General features: G+C 64.6%; 2 protein-coding genes across 4 annotated transcripts; both read left to right on the forward strand.

The window, feature by feature from the left end:
* The first annotated feature begins 354 nt into the window (after positions 1 to 354).
* Positions 355 to 7,459, forward strand: HNRNPL (heterogeneous nuclear ribonucleoprotein L). 2 transcript variants are annotated; one of them, XM_087729630.1, is made up of 13 exons: positions 355 to 636; positions 1,305 to 1,423; positions 1,503 to 1,740; positions 1,901 to 1,986; positions 2,275 to 2,371; positions 2,453 to 2,525; positions 5,292 to 5,363; positions 5,452 to 5,732; positions 5,815 to 5,936; positions 6,011 to 6,212; positions 6,901 to 6,958; positions 7,049 to 7,177; positions 7,274 to 7,459. In XM_087729630.1, the coding sequence occupies exons 1-13, from the start codon at positions 394 to 396 to the stop codon at positions 7,330 to 7,332; spliced, it is 1,779 nt and encodes a 592-aa protein (XP_087585756.1). In that variant the 5' UTR covers positions 355 to 393; the 3' UTR covers positions 7,333 to 7,459. The 2 variants fall into 2 exon arrangements, with proteins under 2 accessions (XP_087585756.1, XP_087585757.1); XM_087729631.1 differs by having other exon boundaries at positions 7,082 to 7,177.
* Positions 7,460 to 7,759: 300 nt separating this feature from the next.
* ECH1 (enoyl-CoA hydratase 1) lies at positions 7,760 to 11,597 on the forward strand. Of its 2 annotated transcripts, none has more exons than XM_087729636.1 (10): positions 7,760 to 7,949; positions 8,764 to 8,954; positions 9,023 to 9,111; positions 9,554 to 9,678; positions 9,754 to 9,802; positions 9,868 to 9,932; positions 10,539 to 10,609; positions 10,707 to 10,778; positions 10,882 to 11,032; positions 11,454 to 11,597. In XM_087729636.1, the coding sequence occupies exons 2-10, from the start codon at positions 8,815 to 8,817 to the stop codon at positions 11,556 to 11,558; spliced, it is 867 nt and encodes a 288-aa protein (XP_087585762.1). In that variant the 5' UTR covers positions 7,760 to 7,949; positions 8,764 to 8,814; the 3' UTR covers positions 11,559 to 11,597. The 2 variants fall into 2 exon arrangements, with proteins under 2 accessions (XP_087585762.1, XP_087585761.1); XM_087729635.1 differs by having other exon boundaries at positions 7,762 to 7,949; positions 8,792 to 8,954.
* Positions 11,598 to 13,349: the final 1,752 nt, after the last annotated feature.

Below are 13,349 nucleotides of genomic sequence, written 5' to 3' on the forward strand. Positions count from 1 at the left end.
TGGCGTCGCCTTGGACCAATAGCCTGACGAGTCGCTGCCGAAAGGCCCTCTGGGAGCACCCGGAGAGGCGGTAGACGAAGGCGGAGTCTGAGCGCAGGGCCATGAAGAAGGGCGGGGCGCCCTTCAGACAGGCAGGCGCTCCAGCCAACCAGCTCGGTGGGCGGGCGGACGGACGCGAACTGCCACCAATGGAAAGCGAGGGCGCCACTGACGGGCAGAAGCGCGGGCGAATGGGCGCGGGGCTGGAGGGCCGGCGGGTCCAATGGCGGCGGAGGGCGGGGCCGGCGGCGGCGGGGCAGCGCTGCGAGCCAATGGGCCGCGAGCCCCTCCTTGAGTGGCGGGGGGGCGGGCCAATAGGGGCGTGGCGGAGGCGGCACGGCGGAGTGAGGCGCCATGTCGCGGCGGCGGTGGCGGGGCCCGCAGAGCGCGGAGGGCAGCGGCCGCGGGGGCGAGATGGGGAAGATGGCGGCGGGCGGCGGCGGCGGGGGCGGTTCGGGTCGCTACTACGGTGGGGGCGGCGGGGGCGGCGAGGGCGGCCGCGCTCCCAAGCGCCAGAAGACGGAGAACGCGGAGCCGCCGCCTCACGGGCCTGGCGGGCCGGGGGGGGCTGGCGGCGGGCCCGGCGCTGCCGGAGCGGTGAGCGGGGTCGGGGGCTGTTGGGAGGGGGGCGGGCATCATGGCGGGGCCTGAGGCGGGGGGAAATATGGTGGAGGGGGCAGGGCTTGTGGGGAGCGGATCGGGGCTGAGGGGGGGCAAAAAGGGGGGCAGGGTGGCCCTGGGAGGGAAACGGGGAGCAGGGTAGGTCCGGGGGGGCAGGAGGGGGTGCGGGGGACGTTTAGTGGGCCAGGGGCTGCCTGGAGAGGGCATAGGTAAGGCTTCGGGGAAGGGCTCAGGTCAGGGCTGTGGGGGGACAGGGGCTGCCCTGGCTTGGTCAGGCCACAGAGAGCTCAGCGCCGTCAGGGAGAGGGGAGGTGTCTTTTTGAGGGGCAGAGCTGGACCCCAAGGGCCTGCAGAGCATCTGGGAGCAGGTTTGGGGGAGGCAGGGCCCCGTGGGGTCTTTGCCTGCATCCCCCAGCAGCAGCGGGAGGTCTTTGGTGGCACCAACTTCAAAACCGTGCCCTGTCTTAACCGCCAAGACGGGACTCTCAGCCACGGTGATGGGTGGAGAGTGGGCTGAGGTTCCCGGGGCAGCGGCCAAGACCTTACCTGAGGCGTTTTTTTCTTGGTAGCACCCCACATGTGCATAATTTTGGGGGAATAGAGAGGCCTGAGTGAGTCTGAGCCGACCCCTTCTCTCCCGCCAGGAGAACTACGACGACCCCCACAAGACGCCCGCCTCCCCGGTGGTGCACATCCGTGGGCTGATCGACGGCGTGGTGGAGGCCGATCTCGTGGAGGCCCTGCAGGAGTTTGGCCCCATCAGGTGAGGAGACGCGTTGGGGGACGTGCGCGGCGGCTGCGGCACCGTGGCGTCGGTCTGACTACGGCCTTCGCTGTCCTAGCTACGTGGTGGTGATGCCCAAGAAGAGGCAAGCCTTGGTGGAGTTTGAGGACATCCTCGGCGCCTGCAACGCTGTTAATTACGCAGCCGACAACCAGATTTACATCGCTGGTCACCCCGCCTTTGTCAACTACTCCACCAGCCAGAAGATATCCCGCCCCGGGGACACGGACGATTCCAGGGGCGTCAACAACGTCCTGCTCTTCACCATCCTCAACCCCATCTACTCCATCACGACGGTGAGTGACACGCTGGGGGAACCCGAGGGTTTTGGGAACGCAGAGCCGGGCACGCGGATCTCTCCCAGCCCTGGCATCCACAGGTCTGGGGGGGCTCTGGGGGGCTGCCGCTGTGCTTCAGCCAGGTCCCTCACTGCTTCTCGCCTGTCGTGTCCCCCAGGATGTGCTGTACACCATCTGCAATCCCTGCGGCCCCGTGCAGAGGATCGTTATCTTCAGGAAAAACGGCGTCCAGGCCATGGTGGAATATCCTTCCGTGCCCCAAGAGCCCGGGGCTGCCTCTCGTGTTTTTTTTCTGCTGCGGGTTTGTGTGGCTCTGCCTCAGACTGGTCGCCTCGGCCGCGCTTCGGCGTGTCCTGGCCAGCTACGGGGAGGGAGCTGAGGACGTCCCGAATTATCTGCGTCCCGTGGGTCTGTTTGCTCTGCTTGGGGAGCGACGCCTGACACGCGCCATGGTCGAATCCATTCTCCCAGACAGCGCAAACCCATTCTGAAGACGCTTTCATTTCCGTAAACGTCCTTAACGCCACCAACATTTGACTCCGTGCAGAGCGCCCAGCGAGCCAAGGCGTCCCTCAACGGGGCCGACATTTACTCCGGGTGCTGCACGCTGAAGATCGAATACGCCAAGGTAAGCATCCGCGCCGGCAGCGCACACCCCTCCTGGGGTGACGTTGCCGACACCTGACGCTTCTCCGGGTGTTTCTCGCAGCCCACGCGCCTCAACGTTTTCAAGAACGACCAGGATACCTGGGACTACACCAACCCCAACCTTAGCGGACAAGGTAATCTCCGATGAAGCGCTTTGTACCTACGCACACGGTCGGGCACAGCACTCTCATACCGACCCACAATATGTAATGCCATTCGCCTGCCCGTACCTTCAGCCGGAGCTCGTGTGGGCTCGACGGGGAGAGGGCTCGGGGGGCGAATTGAGTCGAAAAAAACGAGCGGCGATGGCCGGGGGTTTCTCTCGGCGGTTTGTTGTGCGCATTGCTTGTCGGGGAGCATCGGTGTCAGGCGCGTGAAGCGAGGGGGAGTCTCTGCACCAGCGATACGCGGTTGTTTTTTTTATACTTAATGAGTTTCTGGGGGTTTTGGGGGAGGGAACTGCCATTGCTTTCTTGTGTTTGCCCCGCTGCCGGCTCTTTGCGTGCCTCATGTTCCAAACTGGATTTACCAAAACAGGGCTGCGTCACCCTCCCAGAGCCGAGGGGCGAGTTGGAAACGCCCCTGGCCTGGCAGGGGGGCACCCGGCCCGTCTGTAAAACCGGAGGGGGGACGCCGGCTCCCTTGAGCTTGGGGAGGGGTGGAAAAAAGACACGCACCCCCCCAAACTCTGCACTCGTGGGAGCGGACGTCTCCCACTCCCGGCTGTTGATGCCCTCCGTGTCGGGCTGCGCCGGGTCAGCCCCTCACGAGGAGCTCGGCGACGCTTGTTTTGGGTTTTTTTGGTTTGTTTTTCCTTTTCTGAAGTAAAATGCTTCATGTTTTAAAGCCGGGGTGTCGGCGCCGGGCGGCCTCGGCCGCTCGAAGCGGGGGGACGGGGCGTTGGGGGGCGGCGGGCAGGGGGTCGAGGGGTGGGATTCGCTGCGGCAGCCGCCGAGCCACCGTCTGCCGGACACCCCCGCTTTTCGAAGCTGCAGAGCCGTTCGGGTGCGGAGGCAAGCAATGGCATTACATGACTTAGCCAGGGGCAGGGGCAGAGCTCCCCTGCCAGGTACATACGTAGAAGATGTGCAGAGCCGCAGGGGCGAGAGGGGCTCGCTGGGAAGCGGGCGGGGGGTGCGGTAACGTGGCCTTTCCCAGCTCCGAGCAGTCATTTGCACATAACCCCGGGGACCGTACTACAGCGGAAGTCCCGAATGGGCCGTGACCTGCCTCTGCACATTCCTCACACCACACAGTGTAGAAACCTTTACTGGAGAAAACACGCAGCATCCAGAAACAAGCAGCAGCTTGAGCTCATTACATCAAGGACACAACACCGTGGCCCAAGGACTATCTACAGCACAGAGAGAGAGAAAGAGGCGCAGCATGCCACAGCAGACATTTACCTTTACTTACCAAATCCAGACCAAACCGAACCCACGAATGTACACAGAACTAGAAAACACAGCCCAGAGGGTCCTCAAAACAAGCCCAGCAGCGCTCTTACCGGAGACCGGAGTAGATCTGAGGCCCTCCAAGACCTTAGGATTGCTCTCAGCACGGTTTGGTTTGGGAGGGCAGTTCCTTTGCTTTACGCTGTTTCTCCTGCAGTCCTCAACTGCCACCATATCAGCGCCAAGCGGAGAAAAAAAAAAAAACAAACCAAACAAACACCAGACCAAAAAAAAAACCAAAACCAAACACCAAACCAAACCAAGCAACACAAAGCAACCCAACCCCAAGGGCACACAGGTCCCTAGGAGGCCGTAGCTGGGGCTGTGCGGGTCTGGCGCAGGCCGGCGCTCGAGCCGAGACACATTTCCATTACAGAGGAGACACGCACACGGGAAAGAGCTACACAGAGCCAGAAGCACCATTTTGTTACAGCACAACACAAATTGCAGGAGGTGAAACACGGAGGAACACTCTCATTTATCACACCTTTATGTCCTCTCTCTCGGTATCTTCTGAGGACAAAACATCTGTGAGACCTTTTTTTTTAAAAAGAGATTTTACTTTTTTTTTTTCTAAAGAAAAATTGTAGCGGTTTTGTGCCTTTGACCTGTGTTTATGACTCTGAAACCATGTGATGCAGGGTCGCAGTGTATGTTTGATGGGACGCCATCTTTCAGAACTGTGCTAACTCACTCTTGAAGCGTCCAATGGTAAGAGAAATACAGAATTTTTATATGACAATGGACATTGTACTTTGTACTCCCGCTGTAAGTAGCCCTTTTCAATCTTTGTAATCGACTCGGAATAAACCTGTACGAAACCCGGTCGTGTAAAGGGAAGAGAAGAGCAACTGTACGGTGACATGAGCGTGTTTATGCCTTGTACGTGATGGCTCGTTTTAACCTGTTACTGCTGTTGCTTTGCTGCCTGTACCAGTCTCGCTCCCTCTCCCGTTTTGTCGGGGCGGGGAGATGTCTTGCCACTTTTTATTATTTAATTTATATTTTTATTTTTCCTTTCTGTACATTAATTTTTAATTAATTTTTTTTTTCTTTAAATGGCTGTGTAGAAACTAGCAGCAATCCCGGAGGCCGGGGGGCACGGAGTGGGGCGCTCCCCTCGCCGCACCTCCCTCCCAGTCAGCTTAGGGGGGGCCGGGGCTGGTCCCTGGTGGGCGGGAGGGTGGGCAGGACGGGGGGGGCTCCCGGGATCGGCCCCCTCGCTCTGGCCGGGGCTCTCTGTCCCCGCTGGGAGGAGATGCGGGGGTCCCCGTTGGGAGCGGGGCGCAGGGGTTCGGAGCCAGCCCCGCCGTCGCCCTCCTGGGGATCCCCAAATCCTCCCCGGGGCCAGGCTCGGGCGTCAGGGACTGGAGGGGCCCCCGGCGCCCTGGGGAGTGGTTCCCCCCGCCTCCCTGAGACCACCCTAACCTCTCTTTCCACCCGCAGGAGACCCGGGCGGCAACCCCAACAAGCGCCAGCGGCAGCCCCCGCTCCTGGGAGACCACCCCGCGGAGTACGGTACGGCGCTCCTCGCGACGGGGGGGGGGGGGACGACGACACGGGCGACGTGACGCCGGCGGGGGTCTCCAACCCTCTCCCTGCGCAGGAGGACCCCACGGCGGATACCACGGGCACTACCACGATGAGGGCTACGGCCCCCCGCCGCCCCACTACGAAGGGAGAAGGATGGGCCCGCCGGTGGGGGGGCACCGCCGGGGCCCCAGCCGGTACGGCCCCCAGTACGGGCACCCGCCGCCGCCCCCGCCGCCGCCGGAGTACGGCCCGCACGCCGACAGCCCTGTCCTCATGGTCTACGGCTTGGATCAGTCCAAGATGAACTGCGACCGCGTCTTCAACATCTTCTGCCTCTACGGGAACGTGGAGAAGGTAAACGGGGGGGCTTCCCAGGGTGGGGTTTGGGCGCGGGGGGCTCCGCGAGGTGTCTCAGTTCCACCGCCGCCCCTTCCAGGTGAAGTTCATGAAGAGCAAGCCGGGGGCGGCCATGGTGGAGATGGCGGACGGCTACGCTGTGGACCGGGCCATCACCCACCTCAACAACAACTTCATGTTCGGGCAGAAGCTCAACGTCTGGTAGGTCTCGGCCGGGCCGGGGGCGGCAGCGGGCAGCCCTGCGCGCCCCGCTGAGCCCCTGCCCGCCCCGGCAGCGTCTCCAAGCAGCAGGCCATCATGCCCGGGCAGTCCTACGGGCTGGAGGACGGATCCTGTAGCTACAAGGACTTCAGCGGTTCCCGCAACAACCGCTTCTCCACCCCCGAGCAGGCGGCCAAGAACAGGATCCAGCACCCCAGCAACGTCCTCCACTTCTTCAACGCTCCCTTGGAGGTGACTGAGGACAACTTCTACGAGGTACGTGGGGGGCTGCGCCGCCCGTCCCATCCTCTTCCTCCTGTCTTCCTTGTCTTCCTTTTCCTTTTTTCTTCTCCTCATCCTTGCTTCTGCCTTTTTCTTCCCCCCATCCTCCTCTTCCTTTTCTTCTTTCTCCTACCTCCTCCCTTTTTCTTATTCTCTTTCTTTTCTTCTTCTTCTACCTCCTCCCTTTTTCTTATTCTCTTCCTTTTCTCCCTCTTTCTTTTCACTTTCTTCTTTCTCCTCCTCCTCCTCCCTTTTTCTTCTTCGTACTCCTCCCTTTTTCTTTTGCTCTTCGTTTTCCTTTTCTTCTTTGTACTCCTCCCTTTTGGTCTTCGTTTTCCTTTTCTCCCTCCTCCTCCTCCCTGTTTTTTCTCTTCCTTTTCCTTTTCTCCCTCTTTCTTTTCCTTTTCTTCTTCCCTTCCTTTTCCTTTTCTCCCTCTTTCTTCTTGTCTCCTTTTTCCTTCCTCCTCCTCCTCCCTTTTTCTTATTCTCTTCTCTTCTTCATACTCCTCCCTTCTTCTTTTCCTTTTCTCCCTCCTCCTCCTCCCTCTTTCTTCTTGTTTCCCTTTTCCTTCCTCCTCCTCCCTGTTTCTTCTCTTCCTTTTCCTTCCCTTCCCTTCCCCTCCCTCCTCCTGGGCCAGCCACCGACCCCCTCTCCGTTTTTCCCCCCCCCCCCTCCCTCCAGATCTGCGACGAGCTGGGCGTCAAGCGACCCTCCTCGGTCAAGGTCTTCTCCGGGAAGAGTAAGTGCGGGGGGGCAGGGAGCGGCCGCCCGGGGGGGGGCTCCCTGCCCCGGGGGGGGCGCGGGGGGCAGGCGGGCACGGCCGCCGCAGCCGCCGGGCTGAGGAAGGGCCACCCCCCCGCAGGCGAGCGCAGCTCCTCGGGGCTGCTGGAGTGGGACTCCAAGAGCGACGCGCTGGAGACCCTCGGCTTCCTCAACCACTACCAGATGAAGAACCCCAGTAAGTGGCGCCGCGGGGGGGGGGGGGGACGGGGACCCCCAAACCCCCCCAAAACCCCCCCAAACCCCCCGCTAACCCCCTCTCTCTTCTCCCCAGACGGGCCGTACCCCTACACGCTGAAACTCTGCTTCTCCACCGCCCAGCACGCCTCCTAACCGGGACCCCGTCCCGCGGCGGCCCCCACACCCCCCCCACCCCCACGTCCCCCCTTTCTTTTGGGTTTTGTTTTTTTTTTTCCCCCAAACCCCTCTTTTTTTAAAGGCTGACGCACAGTAGTGACCGCCCGGCGTCCCCCCCCCCCCCCGCCCCCTGTCCCCCCCATTTTTAAGGAGAATGGTTGTACGCGTGCTCGGGCCCCGAGACCCCCGCCGCCCCGCCGCCTTTCAATAAACTCGTTTGGAGAACACAGCCGGGTTTGGGGGGGTTCGGGGGGATATTGGGCAAGGGGGGGGGGCGGTTAAACCGCGGCCTTGGCCCCGCCAGCGGGGCTGGGGGGGGCTCCGGTCCGCCCCGGTGCCTCGGTAGGGAAGGTAATGGAGCACTTCCGCCTCGGGGGGGGGGGGGTAAAGGGGCACTTCCGCCTCGGTAGGGAGGGGGGTAATGGAGCACTTCCGCCCCGGTAGGGGAGCGGAAGTCGCCTCGCTGTGCGGCGCGTCACGTGTGGGGAAGGGGCGGCGCTCTAGCCGTCGCCCTCGTTGTCCTCGCCCCGGGAAGACCGCGCGGGAGCCGATGGCGGCGCTGGCTGCGGGGCTGCGGGGGCTGCTGGGCAGACGTGAGTCCCGGGGCCCCGGCCTGGCCTTCACCCCCCCGTGGCGACCCCCGGCCTGGCCTACAGCCCCCCGTCACTCCCGGCCTGACCTTTACTCCCCGGCCCCCCCAGTCCCGCCCTGCCTTGCCTTTCCCAGTACACTCAGTGGCTCCCAGTCCTCTCCCAGTGCCTCCCAGCCCTTCCTCTGTGCCCCCGGTGGGTCCCAGTGCCCCCCCGCCCTTCCCTAGTTTGTCACAGCAGTTGCCAGTGGCCACCAACCTTTCCCCAGTGCGTCCCAGTCCCTCCCCAATGGCTCCCAGCCTCTTCCTGGGGACTTTCTGTCCCTCCCCAGTATGTCCCACTGCCCTCATCCCTTCTCCAGCAGGTCCCAGACCCTTCCTAGTTGGTCCCAGTTCCTCCCTCGGGGCTCCCAGTCCTTCCCCAGTGGGTCCCAGTTCCTCCCTCGGGGCTCCCAGTCCTTGTCCAACAAGTCCCAGACCCTCTCTAGCATCTCCCAGTCCCTTCCCAGTGCATTCCAGTGCCCTCAGCCCTTTTCCAGTCAGTCCCAGTTCCTCCCTAGGAGCTCCCAGCCCTTCTCCCATGGGTCCCAGCCCTCCCTGGGGACTCCCACTCCCTCCCCAGTGTGTCCTAGTACCCCCAACCCTTCTCCATTGGGTCCCAGTTCTTTCCTAGGGGCTCCCAGTCTCTCTCCAGTATGTCTTAGTGCCCCCAGACCTTCTCCAACGGGTCCCAGCTGCTCCCTAGCATCTCCCAGTCCTTCCCCAGTGGGTCCCAGCCCCTCCCCAGGGATTCCCAGTCTCTCCCTGGTGGGTCCCAGTGCCCCGGTGACAGGCCGGGTGCCGCAGCGCTGCGGGTGCCAGCCCGGCTGATGTCGGCGAAGACGGCGGAGCAGCGCTCGCCCGGCCGCAGCTTCGAGACGCTGCGGGTGACGCCGGAGCGGGACCACGTCCTGCACGTGGAGCTCCACCGCCCCGAGAAGAGGAACGCCATGAACGCGGCGTTCTGGAGGTAACGGGGGGCACCCGGGGACCCCCCGGGACCCCCGCGCCCCGTCCCCACCGCCCCCGTCCCCGCAGGGAGATGGTGGAGTGCTTCCAGGACATCGGCCAGGACTCGGCCTGCCGCGCCGTTGTCATCTCGGGCGCCGGGAAGATCTTCACGGCGGGTGAGGGCCGCCCGTGGGTGCCGCTCCCGGGGCTCGGGGGGATTTTGGGGGGATCTCAGAGCTGGGGGGGGCATCTGAGCCCCAGCAGGGGAAACTGGGGGGATCTTGGCCCATCTGGGATGGACTGGGAGCATCTTGGTACCAGCTGGGGGGAACTGGGGGTGCCTTTACCCTGGCTGGGGGGGATTTGGGGGTACCTTTGCCTTGACGGGGGGGGACTTGCGGGTACCTTTGCCCTGGCCAGGGGGGATTTGGGGTACCTTTGCCCCAGCTGGGGGGTATTGGGGGTACCTTTGCCCTGGGCAGGGGGCATTTGGGGTATCCTTGCCCCAGGGGCACCTCAGCATCCCCAGGAGCACTGCGGGTGCCTCAGCCGTGGCTGGGGGGGTCCTGCCCCCCCGCTGGGATCCGGGGACGGCTGGTGACGGCACGGCCCCGGCAGGGATTGACCTGGTGGAGATGGGCAGCGAGTTCCTGGCGGTGGAGGGTGAGGACGTGGCCAGGAAGGCCTGGAACCTGCGGCGGAAGATCTGCGAGTACCAGGAGACCTTCTCGGTGCTGGAGAAGGTGGGACGGATGGACAGATGGACTGAGGTGGGGGGGGGGCTGTTCCCCAGCCCCCCCTGACCGTCTCTCCTGCAGTGCCCGAAGCCGGTGATCGCAGCGGTGCACGGCGCCTGCATCGGTGCAGGTGAGCTGGGGCTGGGGGGGCTGGGCCGGGGTCCCCCCCGCCGGCTCAGGGTCTTTTCCCGGCAGGCGTCGACCTCATCTCCGCCTGCGACATCCGCTACTGCGCCCAGGACGCCTGGTTCCAGGTGAAGGTAGGGACCCTCGCGTGGCCCTGGGGACCCTCGGGCGTCCCGGTGGCTCCGTAGGTGTCCCCAGACCCCTCAGATGTCCCCATGGCTCCTTGGATGTCCCCAAGGCCCCTCATGTCTCTGTGGTTCCTTGGATGTCCCTGAGGAGCCTCGGACATCCTGGTGGCACCTGGATGTCCCCATGGCTCCTTGGATGTCCCCAAGGCCCCTCACATGTCTCTGTGGTTCCTTGGATGTCCCTGAGGAGCCTCGGACATCCTGGTGGCTCCTGGATGTCCCCATGGCTCCTTGCATGTCCCCAGGATCCCTCACTTGTCCCTACGGCTCCTTGGATGTCCCTGAGGTGCCTCAGATATCCTGGTGGCTCCTGGATGTCCCCAAGACCCCTCAGATGTCCCCAAGACCCCTCAGATGTCCCCAAGGCCCCTCAGATGTCCCTATGGCTCCTTGGATGTCCCCATGGCTCCTCAGGCATCCCTGTGACATTACGGGTGTTCCTGGGACCCCCGGGATGTCCCTGGAGCCCCTCGGCCATCCCCATGGCCCCTCCCTCATCCCTGTGTCCCCTTGGATGTCCCCGTGTCCCCTCACGTGTCCCCGCGCCCATAGGAGGTGGACATCGGGCTGGCGGCCGACGTGGGCACCCTGCAGCGTCTCCCGAAGATCGTGGGCAGCCAGAGGTGGGTGGGAGGACGACGGGGGGGACACCGGGGGGCTGGTGGCAGGGGAGGGGGGACCTCGGGGGGACCCTGTCTCACCCCACCACCGCCCCCACAGCCTCGTCAACGAGCTGGCCTTCACCGCCCGCAAGATGATGGCCCCCGAAGCCCAGAGCTGCGGCTTGGTGAGGTACGGCGGCCCCCCGGGAGGGGACCCCGTCCCCGGGGCCGTCCCCGGCGCCGCGGGGGGCCCTGGGGGTGCCCGTCCCCCTGGCAGCCCCTCTCCCCCGCAGCCGGGTGTTCCCCGATAAGGAGACGCTGCTGCGGGGAGCTCTGGAGGTGGCCGCCGCCATCGCGGCCCGGAGCCCCGTGGCCGTGCAGGGCACCAAGGTGAACCTGGTCTACTCGCGGGACCACCCCGTCCCCGAGAGCCTCCGCTACATGGTGAGCAGCCCCCTCCCCAAAAGGGCGTGCCCCCTCCCGCAATGTCCCTGTCCCTCTCCCTGAGGGTGTCCCGTCCCCATTCCCGAGGGTGTCCCATCCCCGTTCCCAAGGGTGTCCCATCCATGTCCCTGAGGGTGTCCTGTCCCTGTCCCCATTCCTAAGGGTGTCCCTGTCCCCATTCCCGAGGGCGTCCTGTCCCTGTCCCCATCTCCGAGGGTGTCCCATCCCAGTTAGTGTCCTGTCCCCATCCTCGAGGGTATCCCGTCCCTGTCCCCATCCCTGAGGGCATCCCGTCCCTGTCCCTGAGGGTGTCCTGTCCCCATCCCCAAGGCCATCCCATCCCTGTCCCCATCCCCAGGGGTGTCCTGTCCCCTTCCCTGTGGGCATCCCGTCCCCGTGCCACCCCTGTCCCCGTCCTCAGGCCACCTGGAACATGAGCATGCTGCAGACCGAGGACATCCTCAAGTCGGCGCAGGCGGCGATGGAGAAGAAGGGCCCCGAGGACATCCCCTTCTCCAAGCTGTAGGGCCACCGCAGCCACCGCCAATAAACCCCACTGTCCCTACGTCCCCTGTCCCCCCGTGTCCCTGGGCAGCGCCTGAGGATATGAGGGCTCAGGGGGGTATAGGGGGTCCCCGAGGGGGTGTAAGGGGTCCCAAGGGGGATGTGAGGGCTCAGGGGGGAATAGGGGGTCCCCGAGGGGGTGTAAGGGGTCCCAAGGGGGATGTGAGGGCTCACGGGGGGAATAGGGGTCCCCGAGGGGGTGTAGGGGGTCCCAAGGGGGATGTGAGGGCTCAGGGGGAATAGGGGGTCCCCTAGGGGGTGTAAGGGGTCCCAGGGGGGATGTGAGGGCTCATGGGGGGTATAGGGGTCCCCTAGGGGATGTAAGGGGTCCCAAGGGGGATGTGAGGGCTCAGGGGGGTATAGGGGGGCCGCGAGGGGGTGTAAGGGGTCCCGAGGGGGATGTGAGGGCTCACGGGGGATATAGGGGGTCCCCTAGGGGGTGTAAGGGGTCCCAAGGGGGATGTGAGGGCTCATGGGGGGTATAGGGGGTCCCCGAGGGGGTGTAAGGTGTCCCAAGGGGGATGTGAGGGCTCACGGGGGTATAGGGGGTCCCCTAGGGGGTGTAAGGGGTCCCAAGGGGGATGTGAGGGCTCACGGGGGGGTATAGGGGGTCCCCGAGGGGGTGTAAGGTGTCCCAAGGGGGATGTGAGGGCTCTTGGGGGGTATAGGGGGTCCCCGAGAGGGTGTAAGGGGTCCCGAGGGGGGTGTGAGGGCTCACGGGGGGGTATAGGGGGTCCCCGAGGGGGTGTAAGGGGTCCCGAGGGGGATGTGAGGGCTCTTGGGGGGTATAGGGGTCCCCGAGGGGGTGTAAGGGGTCCCGAGGGGGATGTGAGGGCTCTGGGGGGAATAGGGGTCCCCGAGGGGGTATAGGGGGTCCCAAAGGGGGATGTGAGGGCTCTTGGGGGGTATAGGGGTCCCCGAGGGGGTGTAAGGGGTCCCAAGGGGGATGTGAGGGCTCAGGGGGGAATAGGGGGTCCCCGAGGGGGTATAGGGGGTCCAAAGGGGGATGTGAGGGCTCACGGGGGGTATAGGGGGTCCCCGAGGGGGTGTAAGGGGTCCCAAGGGGGATGTGAGGGCTCACGGGGGGTATAGGGGGTCCCCGAGGAGGTGTAAGGGGTCCCAAGGGGGATGTGAGGGCTCAGGGGGAATAGGGGTCCCCGAGGGGGTGTAAGGGGTCCCAAGGGGGATGTGAGGGCTCAGGAGGGTATAGGGGGTCCCCGAGGGGGTGTAAGGGGTCCCAAGGGGGATGTGAGGGCTCACGGGGGAATAGGGGTCCCCGAGGGGGTGTATAGGGGTCCCAAAGGGGGATGTGAGGGCTCACGGGGGGTATAGGGGGTCCCCGAGGGGGTGTAAGGGGTCCCAAGGGGGATGTGAGGGCTCAGGGGGAATAGGGGGTCCCCGAGGGGGTGTAAGGGGTCCCAAGGGGGATGTGAGGGCTCAGGGGGAATAGGGGTCCCCGAGGGGGTGTAAGGGGTCCCAAGGGGGATGTGAGGGCTCAGGGGGGAATAGGGGGTCCCCTAGGGGGTGGAAGGGGTCCCAGGGGGGATGTGAGGGCTCAGGGGGGTATAGGGGGTCCCCGAGGGGATGTAAGGGGTCCCAGGGGGGATGTGAGGGCTCAGGGGGGTATAGGGGGTCCCCGAGGGGGTGTAAGGGGTCCCGAGGGGGATGTGAGGGCTCAGGGGGGTATAGGGGGTCCCCGAGGGGGTGTAAGGGGTCCCAGGGGGGATGTGAGGGCTGACGGGGGGTGACCCAC

This window comes from Nipponia nippon, unplaced genomic scaffold, assembly GCF_047370975.1.
Source record: "Nipponia nippon isolate SJK-2023a ecotype South Korea unplaced genomic scaffold, ASM4737097v1 scaffold_46, whole genome shotgun sequence".
Taxonomy (NCBI): Eukaryota; Metazoa; Chordata; class Aves; order Pelecaniformes; family Threskiornithidae; genus Nipponia; species Nipponia nippon.